At 51.5% G+C, this 15,539-nt stretch overlaps 1 protein-coding gene across 8 annotated transcripts in view; it reads right to left on the bottom strand.

Annotated features, from left to right (window-relative positions):
• The window catches only part of Fhad1 (forkhead associated phosphopeptide binding domain 1), a 119,949-nt gene that overhangs the window by 19,065 nt on the left and 85,345 nt on the right, over positions 1-15,539 (bottom strand). For all 8 annotated transcript variants that reach the window (XM_085838719.1, XM_085838721.1, XM_085838724.1 and 5 more), the window contains 8 exons: positions 14,243-14,416; positions 12,560-12,785; positions 10,500-10,584; positions 10,026-10,132; positions 8,091-8,250; positions 7,624-7,750; positions 1,500-1,629; positions 758-885 (listed from right to left, as the gene is read on the bottom strand). In XM_085838719.1, coding sequence (XP_085694845.1) covers positions 758-885; positions 1,500-1,629; positions 7,624-7,750; positions 8,091-8,250; positions 10,026-10,132; positions 10,500-10,584; positions 12,560-12,785; positions 14,243-14,416 — 1,137 coding nt within the window. The remainder of the gene's footprint in view (positions 1-757; positions 886-1,499; positions 1,630-7,623; positions 7,751-8,090; positions 8,251-10,025; positions 10,133-10,499; positions 10,585-12,559; positions 12,786-14,242; positions 14,417-15,539) is intronic.

Here is a 15,539-nt window from a genome sequence, read left to right as displayed (position 1 = left end):
CATTAGGGTACAAGGTCACCTTCAATGTCACCACTAATCACTCTTGAGGATCTTGGCATGAAGCCCCACTTTTCCCTGGGATAGCATTATGTAGGAACCATGGCTACCTGTCATTCAGCCTGAACACTGAGTCAGGCACTGGGGGAAGAAGCATTTGTGAAGTCATCTTGGTTTCTATTGTTGTTGTTGAGGGTCGTAAGTAGCCCCTGTAGGCCTAAAAATTGCCATGTAGTCAAGTCTGACCTGCTCTCCTGATCCCCCTGCCTCTACCCCTCAGGACTGGGATCACACGGGTGTGGGTCAACACAGATGGCTGTCCTTTCAGGTGGCGGACACCCAGCATTCAAGCTGGGCTCCCTCACTGGGCTCGCCTCTGGCCCTCTCAACACAGATCTCTTACACTTGTGCGTGTTTTCGTCTTCCAGTTGCGAGGGAACAGCAGACTTTGGCAAACTCCTGGCATAACCTTATTTTCTGTAGAATGTAAGGTCTCATAGGAGAAGGAGGGGCCCTTTGCACTTCAGTGACTGACCTGGCCCAGACTCACAACAATGACATACTGTACTGTGCACAAGGGAAGGCCACTCCCTGTGCCATGTCCACTGACCCCCTGGCCGGTGCGTGCAGACAGACACCTGCTCATCAGGGAGGCCCTGGCCTTGAACTTCCTGCACACTGTCTTGAGGCTCAGCTGATGCCAGCCCTAATGCCCACCCTCTCATGTCAGTCACTGCAGAGATAAGCGATTTTTGGTTACCGGTCGGATCTCTACTCTTGCGAGAGTTGTCAAGTCGGGCTTTGCGTCTAATAATATTTTCTGTACATTTTTTTCCATCCGGAGGGTCCTGAGCTCTAGGAACGATTCATTCACATGGTCCTTATGATCTATAAAAGAAATAATGTAGATTCAGGCAGACATCATTTCACGTCATCGCTCTAGCTACGGTTTATACTTAACCACGGACCGTTCTAATCCTCACAACCTCACAGGGATAGCGGTGAGGAAATCAAGGGCCAGGGAGGTTAAGTGACTTGCCCGAGGCCACACAGTGAGTGTGAGGCTTTGGCCATCATTGCAGAGGCCTCCATAGTGAATGTCACCACAGGCCTTCCAGCCACAGAGGTGACAATGACACATATACCAAGACACCCTAGTGCCCAGTGCATTCTCAGCCATCAGCTGCCCATTCTGAGCCAGCCTCAGTCCTTTCGAATGGGGAGCTCTAAGAGGACCTCTAGTGCTCACCCTCAGGTGCAGTTAGACCTGTCCCATGACAAAGTCCCCACCAGGTGACAGGGAAATATAGAGGAAGACAGTAGTGAGTCTTCATGTGCTGTTTATGTAGTGTCAGGGCATGCACTTGACCCTGAGGCAGGACCTGGCTCATCACTGTTAGTGTTATAATGTCCTGATTATTAGATGGTGGGGTAGCTTGGCCAACTAGCTGATCCCCAGGCTCTGGGGTCTCCAAGCTGGGACTAGGGCACAGAGAACTTACTGGAGGAGTTGGCCTTCTCCAGCTCTCTGACTCGCGTTCGGAGTTCCGACAAGGCCTTTCTCTGCCGCTGGATGGTTTCCTCGTGTCGAGACCCTTTGCACTTGACCCCCAGGTCACTGAAGGACTGCTCCTGGGGACAGGGTAGCATATTCAGCAGCTCCTTAAGGGTCCAGGTACCTCCCTTAGGTCCCCAGTGACTTAAAACAACTCCTGTTTAGCAGAAACTCTGTCGTTCGGCACTTCTGGAAAATATCATGAGAGCTTCAGCGGGTGTGTGTGTGTGTGTGTGTGTTAGGTTTTTCATAGCTGATATCAAGTCTTAGGTGGGAGGAGTCCCAGCTCTCCTTCCTACTTAGGAGCATCATGGGTAAAACATCCCTTGTCCTCCTCCTCTGCAGCCTTTCTTTCTTCTACTAGACTTTCGTGCCTGGGTCTCCATTTCCTGCCCACTTTTTAAGAAGGGGTCTCTCTCTAGTGCCCTGACTGTCCTGGAACTCACTGTGTAGACCAGGCTGTTAGTCTCAAATTCAGAGATTCCCCCTGCCTCTGCCTCCTGAGAGCTGGGATTAAAGGTGTGTGTCACCACGACCAGTTTTAGATCTCTATTGCTAACAATCTCACCTTTTCCTGAATAGTAACTTCTAGAAAAGAATTCTTTTAAAGTGTGTGCAGAGGCCAGAGGAGGGTGGCAGATCCGTGGAGGTGGAGTGATAGATGGCTGTGAGCTGCCTGATGCGGCTGCGAGGAGCAGAAGTCAAATCCTGTGCAAGAGCCACAGGTGAACTTAACTGCTGAGCTGTCTCTCCAGCACTCCCAGTTCTACTTCTGGGGGGGGGCATTTTATTTCTCTTTCTCCCTCCCCCCCTTCTGTGGTGCTGAGGGTGGAAGCCATGTCTCGTGTATAACTAAACTCCTGCTTTGTTGCTCAGCTGTATTCTCAGCCCCAGAAGGACATTTGAGATGAGTCCACAGGAGGCTCCTTGGTAATGAAGATGGTTTTCTCCCATCTGTTTGGGGGTAGTGGACACCCTAGCACTTGGTTGGTCTGGAGAGAGAGCCCAGGATCTCTAGAGTGGCAGGTCCAATAGAACTTTCTGTGACAGTAGAACATTCCATACCTACCACATATGGTAAGATGGCTGCTGGCCACCTTGGGGGCCCATGGGACTGTTAGAGACGAGGGTGGAATCTGCTCAGGGCACAGACCAGGAAGGTCTTTAAAGGTCATGCTCACTTTTAAGACAAATTCAGAAGAATTTAGGATTATTTTTCTCTCATGCAGAGTGCTTGCTTAGCATGCACAAATCCCTGGGCTCCATTTCTGGCACTGTAGAAACGGAGGTGACACATGCCCGTGGTCTCAGCACTTGTGAGGTGGAAGTGGAAGGATCAAAAGTTCAAGGTCCTTCCTGGCTACATTGTGAGTTTGAGGCCAGCCTGGGTTAGGTGAGATCTTGTCTCAGTTCTCTAGCCATTCATTCATTCATTCATTCACTCACTCATTCCACACCTCAGAGTACCAACTGCCCTGGGGCTCTGTCTGTGAGTGACACTGTCACATCCTTGCTGTCCTGGATTCTGTGTCCCAGCACAAGGAGACAGACAGTGCGGAAGGTAAATAGGGAGAGACACAGGGGCAGTGGCAGATGTTTAGCAGATAATTAAGAGAGGACAAGGATGGGGTGAGGAGAGGGGTTTTCAGTTGTCAGACAGTTGCTAGGGGGAGGCCTCAGCCAACCTGGCAAGAATGGAAAGAAACCACAATCTGTCTCATTTATAACTACTTTTTTTTATATATAACTACCTTTAAAATAGCAACTTTTGGTTCATTTTAGGTTGCAGATATAGATACTGGGGGCAACACACTTAGCATGAGGTGAACAGAAATTATTGAAATTTTATGTAGCTAAGCATCTTGGTCTTTCTTTCTTTTCTTTTTAAATGTCTTTTTCCCCCTTTTTAATTATTCTTTGAGACAGTATCTCACATAGCCCAGGCTGCCATCAGACTTTCTATGTAGCCAAAGATGACCTTGAACTCCTGGTCCTCCTGTCTCCAACTCCTGCTCACCTGAGTGCTGGGATTTCAGGTGAGCCCTGCCGTGCCTAGTCTGTGTGGTGTTACAATGTTACAGTATAAATACAGTGTATTACAGTGTAACAGCTCTGGGAGTGCAACAAGCTCTACCCACTGAGCCACACGCCCAGCCCTGTGTCTATCAATCCATCACTAGCTACCCATATTCTCACTCATATTCACTGACCCTGCCCCCTCTTCCCCGATGCTAGATGCTATCAAGGCACCTCCATCAAGGACCTCCAACCATCAAGGACCCCAAGCTAAGCCCTCCCGAAGAGCTGAACTCTGCACAGCTGACAGATGGTGGGCACTTTGGCGTTAGACACCCTAGTTTCAGCAACTGAGAAATCCAACCACAGTCAGAGAGGAGGCCAGGGGAAGGGAATCATTTATTCTTGTTCTTCCTTTGCTGATGTTGGTGAGGCTTTGAAGCCAATCGGGTGTTGAGTCCTAGATTCTGTGCTAGTCACACTGGCTCTCCCGAGGTTCAAGGCCTACAAGCTCCTTCAAGGGGCTCAGCAACACTGGCTGAGGGCCAGTCCCCTCCCTTTGACATTTCTGTCACTCATACCTTTATGACTCTGCTTCAAATCTCCTCCTGTGGAGGTTTCTGACAAACAGTTCTGAGAGATCCTCCTTCCTACCGTGACAGACGCTCTCATGCACCATCCTGGGATTTTGTTTCTGACACAAGCAATGGTTAATCTAAAAAGAGCAAACCTCAACTGACTGAAAAAATGCCTCTGTAAGATTGGTCTGTGGGGCCGGGCAGTGGTGGCGCACACCTTTAATCCTAGCACTTGGGAGGCAGAGGCAGGTGGATTTCTGAGTTCGAGGCCAGCCTGGTCTATAAAGTGAGTTCCAGGACAGCCAGGGCTACACAGAGAAACCCTGTCTCAAAAAAAAAAAAAAAAAAGATTGGTCTGTGGGGTTCCTTTTTTGTTTTCGAGACAGTGTTTCTCTATGTAGCCCTGGTTGTTCTGGAACTCACTCTGTAGACCAGGCTGGCCTTGAACTCAGAAATCCACCTGCCTCTGCCTCCCAAGTGCTGGGATTAAAGGCATGTGCCACCACTGCCTGGATATTATTATTATTATTATTATTATTATTAATGATATGGGAGGGCTCAGCCCCCTGTGGGATATAGGGCTACCGTGGAACAGGTGGTCCTGGGGTTATATAAGAAGCCAGGGTGAGCAAGCCAGGAAAAGCTAGCCAGTAAGCAGCACTCTTCCATGGCCCCTAGTTCAGTCCTAGCCTGTAGGTTCTGGCCTGGAGTTCCTGTCCTGACTTCCTTCATTGATGTACTACTGTAAGCTCTAAGATGAACCCTCTCCTCCTCAAGTTGTTTTTGATCCGAGTGTTGATCACACCAATAGAAGGCAAGCTGGGGCCATCTTAAGTCCCGCCTTAAGGGCTGCACAGGCCACTTGGCCCCACCTCTTCCCTGGGACATTTTACTCTATACTTGTTTCTTTCTGTCTCCTCTCTTCCTGCACACAGGCTCCAGGAGGGCCAAGGATGCTTCCTGTGGAAAAAGATCCTCCTCAGGATGGTGCTCAAGATGTGCAAAGTCCAGCTACTCTGCTGTACTGCCCTGAAGCCGGTCCACTCTCAGGGTTTGGTTCTGTTATTCATCTGCTGGAGAGGGCATCTGTTTGTCTCGGAAGGAGCCACGTCTGGATGGAAGCAGACAGGAGATGCTGAACTGGGGCAGAAGGAGAGGCTCAGCAGCCAGGCTGGACTCTTAGTCTTTGCTGCACTGGGAGAGGAAGCACCACGTGACCCTTCCTCATGCCCCTCTGGGAACTCTCTTACTGAGAGAGGACTTGGATTCTTTCTCATACAACTCTTGAGCCCTCTGACCCTCTCTGGCTTTGGAAACAGGAAGTAGCCTGGATGAGGACCACTGTCCAAATGCCTTTTATCTTGCGCCCTCCCTCCCCCATCAGCTTCAGCTGTGAGACAGAAACTAAATGTAACCATTCAACTGAGTCTCCCCACCAAACGCATGCAGGGTACGGGGAGTGGCTGGGCGGGGGTTGGAGGGTTGGGGGATGGAGGGCTGGTATGTGTAAGGTATATGTAAGGTCCCTGTGTGCCTTTCTCTGTCTGTAGCACAAGGTTTGGTATACAGTAAGTGCTCAGTACTGGCTGTGGGTCAGGTCCTGCTTTGCAGGCTTAGGAGTCCAACAGGAGCGACTGGATCTCCTACCCAGCTGAGCTTCCAACCCACCTGGGTCATTGCATGCTTCCTCCTGGTTGCCCTGAGCAACAGGAGAGCGCTTCTATTTACGCGCTCTGGCCGGCACTCAGCACCAGGGACGGGGCTGGCTGGACCTCAAGCCCTTTCATCTCGGCTGCCGGAAGCCCTGGCTCGCTGGTTTGTCTGGCAGGGACAGTGTCTTTGTTGACATAGTTGGCTTTGTTTCTTCGGCAGATGCTTCCCAGAAGCATCTGGTTTCCCAAAGTGAACGGAAAGGATGTTCTGAACTCTAGGAAACGGAGACCTCAAGGAACCACTGTGAGCCACAGTCGGCCTACTAGGAATGATGGCTCAGGCCACAGTACCAGGCATGGGTGCAGAGTATCAGCTTCGAGGACGGCCTGACGGGCCACTCGGGCATGCTTCCCACTGGATGAGCACCTGGGACTTCCGGGCAGTCACACAGGGTGACCTTATCAAGTGACCACCATGGTATGGGGGCGTTGTGGGGGGTCACATTAACTGCATGGCTCTCTGGGAAGGTCATTTGCTTCTGTTCCATGCAGTTTAGAAAGGCCCTCAAGCCCCAGCAATTTCACAGCCAAACGTGAATTCTATGTGGCAGCCATACTAATTACAGCATCAGGTTAAGGGAGACACAGCTGTGTAGAGAGAATATCGTGTGTCACCTGTCAATTAAAAAGTCTATGGCCTTTTAGGCAGGAAATAGAAGGTGGGATGCCCAGGAGGCAGAAAGAATTCTGGGAAAGAACAAGGCACGGGAAGATCCACCCAGGAAGATGTGAGGTGATGGAGCCAGGGTACCTGAGCACAGGTAACCAGCTAGGTGGCAGAATGTAGGTTAAGATAATTGGGTTGTTTTAGTGTTGATGATCTAGTCAGAGAAGAGCCTAGCTGTATGGCCAAGGAATTTGTAAATATGTTTTGAGCCTGAGTCTTCTTTCTGGGAGCACGGGACTGGGAGGAAACACCAAGCTTAGCTTCTACATAGCTGAACTCTGCATCGTGTGGGGACCGGCTGGATCAAATGGACACAGCATGGAATTCTACGCAGCCACTCACAGGGACAAAGTGGACGTTTACGGACTTAGTTGGAGAAGATGCCATTGGATGGAGTGGGCTGGGGCGATGGCTCAGTGGTTAAGAGAATTTGCTCAAGCACTTCTGCAAGCATTAGGGACTTTGGATTCCCAGCAGCCATTTAAAAAAGTTAAGCATGGTTGTGTGTACCCCAGAGCTGGTGGGGAAGGAGTTCTCTAGGTTCAGGGAGGGACTCTATCTCAAGGTCGACGAGACAGAGAGAGACAGATAGCCAATGGCCTCCACACACACATATCACACATGTGAGCACACAGGCACACAAAAGAGACAGAGAGAGACAGAGAGAGATAAACAAATTGAAGAGTTAGCAAACAATTACCTACCAGGTAGAGGTTTGTAGAGGTCATGTGTTTGTGAGTATGCATAAATAAAATATATTTCCCAACAAGTCTCTGAAGTGGGACTGTCATTCTCAGAGTGGGGAACTGGTGCCCAGTGCCCTCCCTAGGGCCACAGACTTTCTACATGGAGGGACTGGGATTCAAACCTAGGCCAGCTTGATCCAAGGCGGATAGCCAGCCACTGCCCATTTATGATTGGCAGGAAGACCTGGGGTCGCTGTTTCCACTGTTGATAGCGTGGCCCTGGAGACGGATCATGGGGGCGGAGCTCTGTTTTACTTTGCTATTTACCGTGGACAAGCGATACTCTTAGGAAAGCGAGCCCTTATCCCTCAGGCTGTTGGAGCTGCCTGGAGCCCCACTCTCGGACACTGACCTCTTGGAAGCTGGAGAATGAGTCTGGGTGGGCTGGTTCTATCTGCAATGAGATGTCACACTTCTGGCTCAGATTCCTAGGCTTCTGCTCCGTGCTCAGGTGGGGTCTGGGTTTCTCTTGGGAAGCCCTGGGGCAGAGAGGGGGCATCGTGGGTATCAGGCAGCTCAGGGTTCAGGGACCTTTGCATCATCCCTCTGTAAACCTGGAGGTCAAGCTATATCGTTCACAGGCGACTGAGTTCTTTCAGACTTCCTGTGTTTAAGCCTCGAGCCCCGTTACCTGGGGGGAATGCGCATTCCAGAGCAAAGCGCGGCTCTGTTTTAATTAATGAATCTAGGAAGCAATGAAACACTATCATTCATGTATCCGTCCGCTTCAGCCAGCATTTACTGAGCCCTCTCTGTGCCAGTGCCAGGGCCAGGGCCAGGGCCTTGGGGTGGTCACGTCACACGGACCCCTTCCCACACCTGAGCGCCTCCCTGAGGACCTTCAGTTCCCTGTCCTTCTTCTCCATCAGGCCAGTCGTCTGCGCCACCTTCGCCTTCAGCATGCTCAGCTCCCCGCTCTGCTGTCGCACCAGGGCTACCTGCCGCTCCAGCTCCATCTTCTGCTTCTCGCTTAGTTCCCCTGGGAGCGACAGGAGTGACACTAACTTAGTGAGCGGTTCTCCACCTCAGATCTCTGCCCTGGGCTATCCGCACAGCAACAGCCCTCTGGGATCCGTGAGGCAGGTCTGCCCCTGGGGTTCTCAGGGACTCTAGTGCTCCCCAGGAGTTCTGCCAGAGCCTCTGCGTGTGACAGTGGGTGGCACTGAGAGTCCCCTGCTCCTGCCTCATGACAGTGTTAAATCAGCAGGCGCGCCATCAGGGCCCTACCGCCTACCCACGCCCCCTCCCCTGTCTTTTAGGACACACTGGCCAATCAATGTTCAGCTACCTAGTTCTGAGTCTTTTTGTGTATACTTTTGTTTTCAGACAGGGTCTCATATATCCTAGGCTGGTCTCCAACTCTTCCTATTGCCAGAGATGACCTTAGACTTCTGAGCTTCCTGCCACTACCTCCTCAGTGCTGGGACGACAGGTGCGTGATAGATACCAGGCTTACTTTCATTTAGTGTTGGGGCCTGAGTCCAGGGCCTCGGGCAGGCTAGGCAAGCTCTACCCACTGAGCCTCATATCCAGCTGTATCTTTCTATACCTAGGAGTGTTCTCAGGCCCTGGGAGTCTTCTGGGCTATGTGCCTGACAGGGACAACAGCGTTCCACTCACAGCTGTCTCAGCTGCCCCCTTCCTTCATTTGCCCTCCCTGTGGCTCAGGCCCTACTTCATCGCCTGAAGGCATTTCCTGGGGCCATGATGTGAACAGGCTGGCTACGGTAGGTAGCTGGCTAGCTGGCTGGTTCTGGCTTTTGGGAGGACCCACACTAAGACCCTTGCACTGCCTTAAAACTTCAGTTGCAGGCTACAGAGGGATTACTGCTGGCAGCTCCACCTCACAGATACGGACACTGAGGCTCAGAAAGCTGGAGCTGGGTGAGACAGTCTCCCTCTCTCCCTTCTTTCCTTCTATCTCTTTCTTCCTAGATTCCCTCCCTCCCTCTTTTCTCTCCTTCCCTCTCTCCCTCTCTTCCTCCCCCTCCCTTCCTCCCTTTCACCCTTTTCTCTTTTTTGCCCCCTCCCTTCCACTTCTAGACACTTCTAGAATCTTTTTTTTTTTTTTTTTTTATCAAGACAGGGTTTCTCTGTGTAGCCCTGGCTGTCCTGGAACTCACTTTGTAGACCAGGCTGGCCTCGAACTCAGAAATCCGCCTGCCTCTGCCTCACAAGTTCTGGGATTAAAGGTGTGAGCCACCACGGCTGGCTTAGAATCTATCTTTGTTACCTACTAAGTCTGGACTTTTTGTCCTTGTCCTGACAGAGGCTGGGGATGGGAAAGAGAAGAAAGCCAAAGGAACTGAGAGGAAGGATGGGGAAACACAAGAAGAGGGAGGCAGAGGGAGGAGAGCCTGAGCCCGGCTGTGTGTGTGTGTGTGTGTGTGTGTGGAAGGTACAGGGTGTGTGTGGTGTGGGACACTGGGCTGTCTCATGCCTACCCGGGTGGCCACATCAAAGCTGTGTGGTCTTTTTGCATGAGGAAGAGGAAGCTTGGGAGGCCCCTCCAAACTGCACCCAGCCCAGAGGGGGAGCCTCACTATGCCCCCCACCCCGGGGTGGAGACGCTCTGAAGCCGATGACATTGGCATTTAAGGTCCACCAAGTCTGTGTGTTCCCCTGGGTGACAGGAGCTGCAAGCACACAGGAAAGCAGGCTCAGGGGAGTCTTTGAGTCTTTGAGTCCAAGGCTGCTGGCTCTTGGCCCTCACTTCCTGCCTGGATGTCAAGTGACCCCGGAAGTCACACCAACCTCTCAGGTCTGACATGCGGCTGTGAGCTTCCCCGAGGTCAGTCCTCAGCTTCATGATAATCTCCTGCTGGGATAGGATTTCCTTCTGAGCCATTAGTAAGTCATCTCTGTAGGAGAAGAAAAGAAAGCAAGCCCAAGCAGGCTGAGCCAGCTGTGCTCAACTTCCCTGGTGACTCCCGAGGGCCCAGAGAAAAAGCTCAAAATGCCCAGGGAAGGGTCCTGGGACCCCAGCCCAGGCAGGGGACAGGCAGCCTTTAAATACTCAAAGAGAACCTCATTTTGATGCACTTGCGCTTAGCACGCTCTGAGGAAGAGCCAAGGGTTTGGTTGGGGGCAGGACTGAGGTCAAGTGAGGGTCTCAGCTAGTCTTGTATGGGATCGGTCACACGGCAGGGACCGAGAAGGCTAAGCAACAGGGAGAACACAATCTGGCCATATCCCTGCTCCTCCAACTCCTGAGACAGAGGTACTCACATCAGGTGGTCGCATGCTATTTCTTTGTCGCCACTGTCCAGGGGGGGTCCTGCTGTAAGCTCTTGGGGTGCTTCCTCCTTCGGTCCTGCATTAGAAGGGTGTGTTAACGTCAGCACAGTTATGTGGTGGACTTTCCCTTTGACCGCTCCTGTGAACTCACCTGTCTCTCACAAGTCCCTGAGCGCTCTCTACCCTGAGACTCCTTCCGTGTGTAGTAGGGCGATAAGCTGAGGCTGTCTCTCTGCGTGAAGCCTGCATGTAGTTTGTACTCAGTGTACTTTGAGGAAGAACCGGGGGTTTGGTTGGGCGGGGCTGAGGTCCTCTGAGGTCTAGTGAGGGTCACAGCTGGTCCTGCAGGGGACCTGCCAACACCCACGGCAGGGATTGATCGGTTGGCATTTCATCCGCATTGTGAGGTTTAAGAAAGTGGAGACTTGACCTCGTGATGGAGTTAGAACAGTAGATTGGTCATTTGAGACCATGGAGGCAGAGCCCCAGGATGCCAGCAGCTTATAAGCGGGACAGAGACCGGACACGTTCACAACTCTTGTGTCTTTTCCTTTTCTACCTTCTCCCATCAAAACAAACAAACAAAACAAAACAAAACAAAAAAACAAACCAGTCCTCTACCTACCAAACTACATGCCCGACTTTGCACACCCATTTTCTCTTGACACGTGACACGCTGGGCTTTCTCGGGACTCTGCTGGCAAGGCCATTGCCATAAGCACCCCTTATCCCTTGAACATTTATAGGACTGGGTGTTCACTGGGTCAGCAGCAACAGATAATGGGCTAAATATGGCTATGGGCTCTTCCCGGCTACTGGGTGACATTTACAGGCCAGGCAGCACTGTGGGACTGAGGGACCTGGTAGCAGTGGCCCAGCCGAGCTTTAAGAGGTGTGGCCTCATCGATGGCCACTCTACTTGCTCTTCTCTCTTTCTAGACAAACACCTTAAGAGAATCTACATCTCCTGGCTTTCCAGCTTCCTCGCTCCCTCCTTAGCCCACTGTCCTCTGCTTCCCAATCCTTGCCCGATCATGTATTCATTCAACAAACACTTATTTAATGCTCGCCCTATGGCAGACAATTCTCTAAGGGTGGAAATGACAGATGTTGTCACCGTTGGGTCCCATTGAGTATCCTCACTCTTAGCTGGACTCTGGGTTAGGAGACAGAGCCTGCTCTGTGCCCCTGCGGTGGGGCCCTCCTTATCCCAAGCCACTGTTAGGGCACTAACTTGGTAACTCACAGGGATATTCGTTGGCTTGTCTATCGTGGATCTCTGGTGCCTACGGGAGGCCGTGACAAGAGAGCAAGATAGGACTGAAGGAATGATGGAATGCCTGAGGCAAGTCTGAACTAACCTCCATGCCTCCCAGTGAGGGCTAGCTCCCCTCTGGGGGGAATTTCGGTGATGTCTGGAGACACCTGCCTGTGAGGTGGGCGAGGAACGGGGCCTCTAATGGAGGTCAGGGATGTAGCTAAGTGAGGCACCCTGCCCCCAAGCGAGGCGTATCCAGTGCCAAACATCAGCAGTGCTGATGCAGAGACCTAGGGCCTGAGGCCTCTGCTTCCAGAATTTTCCACCCGGAGTTTAGTGCCTATCATGAGTGAGCTAGGTCATTTCAGGTGAGTGAGAGGCATAGCTCTGATGGCTATTTTTTTTTTCCTTTTTTTTTGCCTTTGGGTTAAATTTGTAGGACGACAGTCCTGGCTGCCCGGCTGCCTGGGTGGGTGGGTGGGACTGTTAAGTGGGGTCACGGTGGCCAGTGGCACAGAAAAGGTCCTGGATTGTCATTTATGATGTGGAAAAGACAACCTCTACTAATAGCTCTGGCTGCCCGAGAGCCTCGCTGGCTCACTGGCTCGGTACAAAGGATGTCCTAACTCATTGTTGTGACTTTAGCTCAGTTAGGCCTCCGAGGGCTTCTAGCATCATGTGCAAAGAGCAGCAGAGGGGCCGACGGAGAACATGGGGGCTTTTGGATGGGGTCCAGCCTGGGGTCATGCTGGAATGGTTAGATGTGGAGTTTCTTCTGCAGCCCCAGCCCTACCTGGATCGTTGTTTTTCAACGTTGCGATCTCCCCTTCTATCTTCTGGTAGTACTGAGTCACTTGGCAGAGCCTTTCCTCTAGGCTCACGATGGTCTGCGAGTGCTGTTTGATCTGCTCTTTGTACTCCGAGATTTCCTCCTCGAAGCCGTGCTTCTGGGATTCCCGCTCATCCTGCAGGGCCTTCATCGACTGCTGCTGCAGCTTCAGCCGATCATCCGTCAGGATCTGGGGAAACATCGGTAGGGATCTAACCTCGGGAGCCAGAGCAGATGGCCGCGGCCTGCCTCCTCTGCGCACACAGGTGCTAAACTGCATCCTACCTCACAGCCTCTGCATGCCCTAGTCCCCCTGGTCCCCCTGGCACCCTCCTCCACTGCATGGCTGATCTATCCTCTTCCAGGCCTTGTCTCTAACTAACATCGCCTCCTTGGGAGAACCTTCCCACACACGTGTTCACGGAAGAGTCCCAGACAATTTCTGTTGTTTGTTTTCTTGTCCCCGAGACCTTTATCCACATCTGAAGTGGCCTCATTTTTTGTTTGTTTGTTTGTTTGTCTTCTCTGCAAGTCTCTGAGCTCCATGCAGCAGGAGCCTTGCTCTCTCTTTCACTGTTAGGCCCACAGCACCGAGACCCAGATGTTTGATAGAGATTAATGAATGGGAGCTGTGTGTGCTGGAAAATCCGGCAGTCAAGAGCAGTGGATGCTCTTCCAGAGACTTGGATTCAGTTCCCAGCACCCACATGGGGGCTCACAACCATCTGTAACACCAGTTCCAGGGGATCTGGCGCCCTCTTCTACTCTCCATGGGAACCAGGCAGATGGGTAGTGCACAGACATACACACAGGCAAAGCACCTACATATAAAATAAAAATCAATTAAAAAAGAATCAATAAATGGACAAAGAGTTAGATGAGAAAAAAAAAAGCAAATTGACTTGCATTTGTGTGTGTGTGCCCTGTGTGTGGAGGTCAGAGGATGACCTTGGGTGCCATCCACCTCTTTTGTTGAGACAGAGTCTCTTCCTGACCATGTAGGCTAGGCTGGCTGGTCAGTGAGCCCCAGGGGTCTGCCAGGCTCTGCCTCCCTGATGCTGGACTACAATCATCCACCGCAGTTCTTACTAACTAAAATCACCAACCAACGCAGGCTCTCAGACAGGCTCTCCACTTTCTGAGCCCTTTTTGATATCTGTACCCCAGGCCCCTCCAGCCCTGCCTACGTTGCCAGCCCCGCTTTCCTCCACGCCTGCCCTCTCTCCTAGCACTGCGCATGAGCGTGGACTGTCCGCAGTCTCTCCAGATCTCCAGTTGTACTTTATTTTATTTAGAGATGGGGTCCTCATCAAGTGGCTCAGCTGTCCCTGGGCTCAAATGTAACCCAGGCAGACCTTGAATGTATGTTTCTCTTCACTCAGCCTCCAGAGTAGCTAGGATGACAAGCCCGTACCACTAGGTCCCACAAGATGCAATTTTTCAAACCAGGGTGATTTTTGCCACTGAGGGACATTTGGTAGCGTCTGGGTCTGATGGGGATACTTTCTCAACTGAAATTCCTTTTTCTCAAACGACTCTGGCTTTTGTCAACTTGACATAATGCTAGCCAGCACACGCTGGAATCTTTGACGGGGGGGGGGGTTGTAGAACGGAGGGGAGCTTACCGGTTTTTTCAGATCAACCCACCATTTTCGTCTTGGTTGTTTCTAGCTCTGCTAATGTTTCCTTTAACTTCAGAGAGAGCGTCTCGGCTCTTTGACTCTCGGTTGTCTTCATCTGCTGAGCGTCCTCTACCATGACCAGGGCGTCCTTTAATTTATTATTTAAGACATTTTCTTTCTGCTCCTTTAATTCTATCTCCTAGACAAACAGCAAACACCAAATCAGCAAGATCAGCATTTACTCCTCTAAGGCCCTTATCCCCTGTGCCTACGGAGAGGACACGGGCTCCAGTTGGCTCATTCTTTTTAACTCTAAAGCCCAAGAATTTTCTGGAAGATTCCAATTACTGCAGAACACTCCTTTATCTTTAGTGGAGATCTGTCTTCTTGTGATTTCTGGTCTCTGAGCCTCAATGTGTCATCTGGAGCCCTTGACAAAGTTTTATTTCTATTTTATGAGACAGCCCTTTAAATACCTGAGGAGCGCTGTCTATAAATCTATTTTCTGGGATAAATGTGCTAACCGCATTCACTCTTTACCTACCCTGCCCTGGAGACTCTGTTCCCTGCACTCCAGGTCCCTGGCCGGACTCCATTCCAGTTGCCAACTCCTCGGCATGGCTCATGCCTCTCCCTCGAAACCCCTTCATCCATCTTCGTCACAAATCCTACTGTCCGTCCCCTTAGAGACCCTCCTCTAAGGACTAGAGTATGGTCTCCTGCCAGGCCCTATGCTGGGTCCCAAATTATTTTTCTAAACATGGATGTGTTTGTGGGTGCACATGTATGAACAGGTGTGTGTATATGTGTGTGTGTTCATAGAAGCCACAGGACAACAGGTGTCATGCTCAGAAATATAGTCTACCTCTTTTGAGACAGGAGTGTGTATGTCTGTGTGTGTCTGCCTATGTGTCTGTGTGTCTGTCTATCTGCACTCAGAGTAGGTGCCCCAGGCCAGAGGCATTGGATCCCCTGGGGCCAGAGTTCTGGACGGTTGTTAACCTTACAGCCCAACCTGTGTGTTGGTATCAAACCGAGGTCCTCTGTAAGAACAGCATGTGCTCCTAACCGCTGAGCCATCTCTCCCGCTCCGGTGCCTGGCTTTTTTATGTGGTTTCGGGGGATTGGACTCAGGTCATGGTGCTTGCCTGGCAAGCACTTTATGGACTGAGCTGCGTCCGTAGCCCCATGAAATGCAGTCTGGAGACACAGTCCTGGGTGCTCTCACAAGCTGCTGTTGCTAGTGAGGACCTGCCTACCTTCTCTGGAAGGTCACGTGGGTAGAGAGACCGGGAGTGAGGATGTTCACATCCTGGGGTCCA

This window comes from Mus caroli, unplaced genomic scaffold (genome assembly GCF_978045245.1).
Source record: "Mus caroli unplaced genomic scaffold, Mus_caroli_1 scaffold_6, whole genome shotgun sequence".
Lineage (NCBI taxonomy): Eukaryota > Metazoa > Chordata > Mammalia > Rodentia > Muridae > Mus > Mus caroli.
This window is presented reverse-complemented; position numbering and strand designations above follow the sequence as displayed.